Source organism: Terrapene carolina, unplaced genomic scaffold (genome assembly GCF_002925995.2).
Source record: "Terrapene carolina triunguis isolate 2854851 unplaced genomic scaffold, T_m_triunguis-2.0 Scaffold231, whole genome shotgun sequence".
Lineage (NCBI taxonomy): Eukaryota > Metazoa > Chordata > Testudines > Emydidae > Terrapene > Terrapene triunguis.
Window position 1 is genome coordinate 1,870,791 of NW_020664582.1, and position 589 is coordinate 1,871,379.

Below are 589 nucleotides of genomic sequence, written 5' to 3' on the forward strand. Positions count from 1 at the left end.
CCAGCCTTCAGAGGGGCACGGCCGCGAGTCTTGGGCTCTCTCCGCCCCGGTCAGAGGGAATTGTCCTCATTCCCAGCTCCGCTACTGCATTTTCATTGCCAGCCTTCGGGGCCCTGGAGCTTTGCGGAAGAACCGGCCCGACCTGTTTGCTATCTGGGCCTCGATCCCCCAGCGAGGAATGCAGGTGGCTGGGAACTGGAGGGCGGAGGGCACAGCAGAGACCCTGGGGGCAGGGACATATCGGAACTGGGGGGGGCGGGGAAGTGGTGGGGGGAGATCTTTCCCCTCTGCCATGCTCTTCACAGTAGTGCCCAGGACAGAGAGCGAGGCACAGGGGACCTCGCTGTCCCAGCTGCATGCTCCAGATCAGGCCAAGACACACCCAGGCTGTCCTCTGCTGTGATGGAGCTGCCGCTGCTGCTGGTGGTGCTGACTGGGATCTGCGCGGGAAGGGTCCTAGGTGAATTTTTGACTATAACAGCGGGTAGTGGTCTGGTGGTGCTGCCCGCTGGGGAGGGGCAGAGCTGTGGGTGGATTGGGAGGGAAGGGAGAGCGATGGGGCGGGTGGAGGGAGAGGGACGCTACGGGG

At 64.0% G+C, this 589-nt stretch overlaps 1 protein-coding gene across 1 annotated transcript in view; it reads left to right on the forward strand.

Moving 5' to 3' along the window:
• Nucleotides 1-402: 402 nt before the first annotated feature.
• The window catches only part of LOC112112011 (uroplakin-3b), a gene marked incomplete at its 3' end in the record, with an annotated part of 8,866 nt that continues 8,679 nt past the window's right edge, over nt 403-589 (forward strand). The window contains exon 1 of the mRNA XM_026656585.1: nt 403-460. Within this exon, the coding sequence (XP_026512370.1) occupies nt 403-460 (58 nt within the window). The remainder of the gene's footprint in view (nt 461-589) is intronic.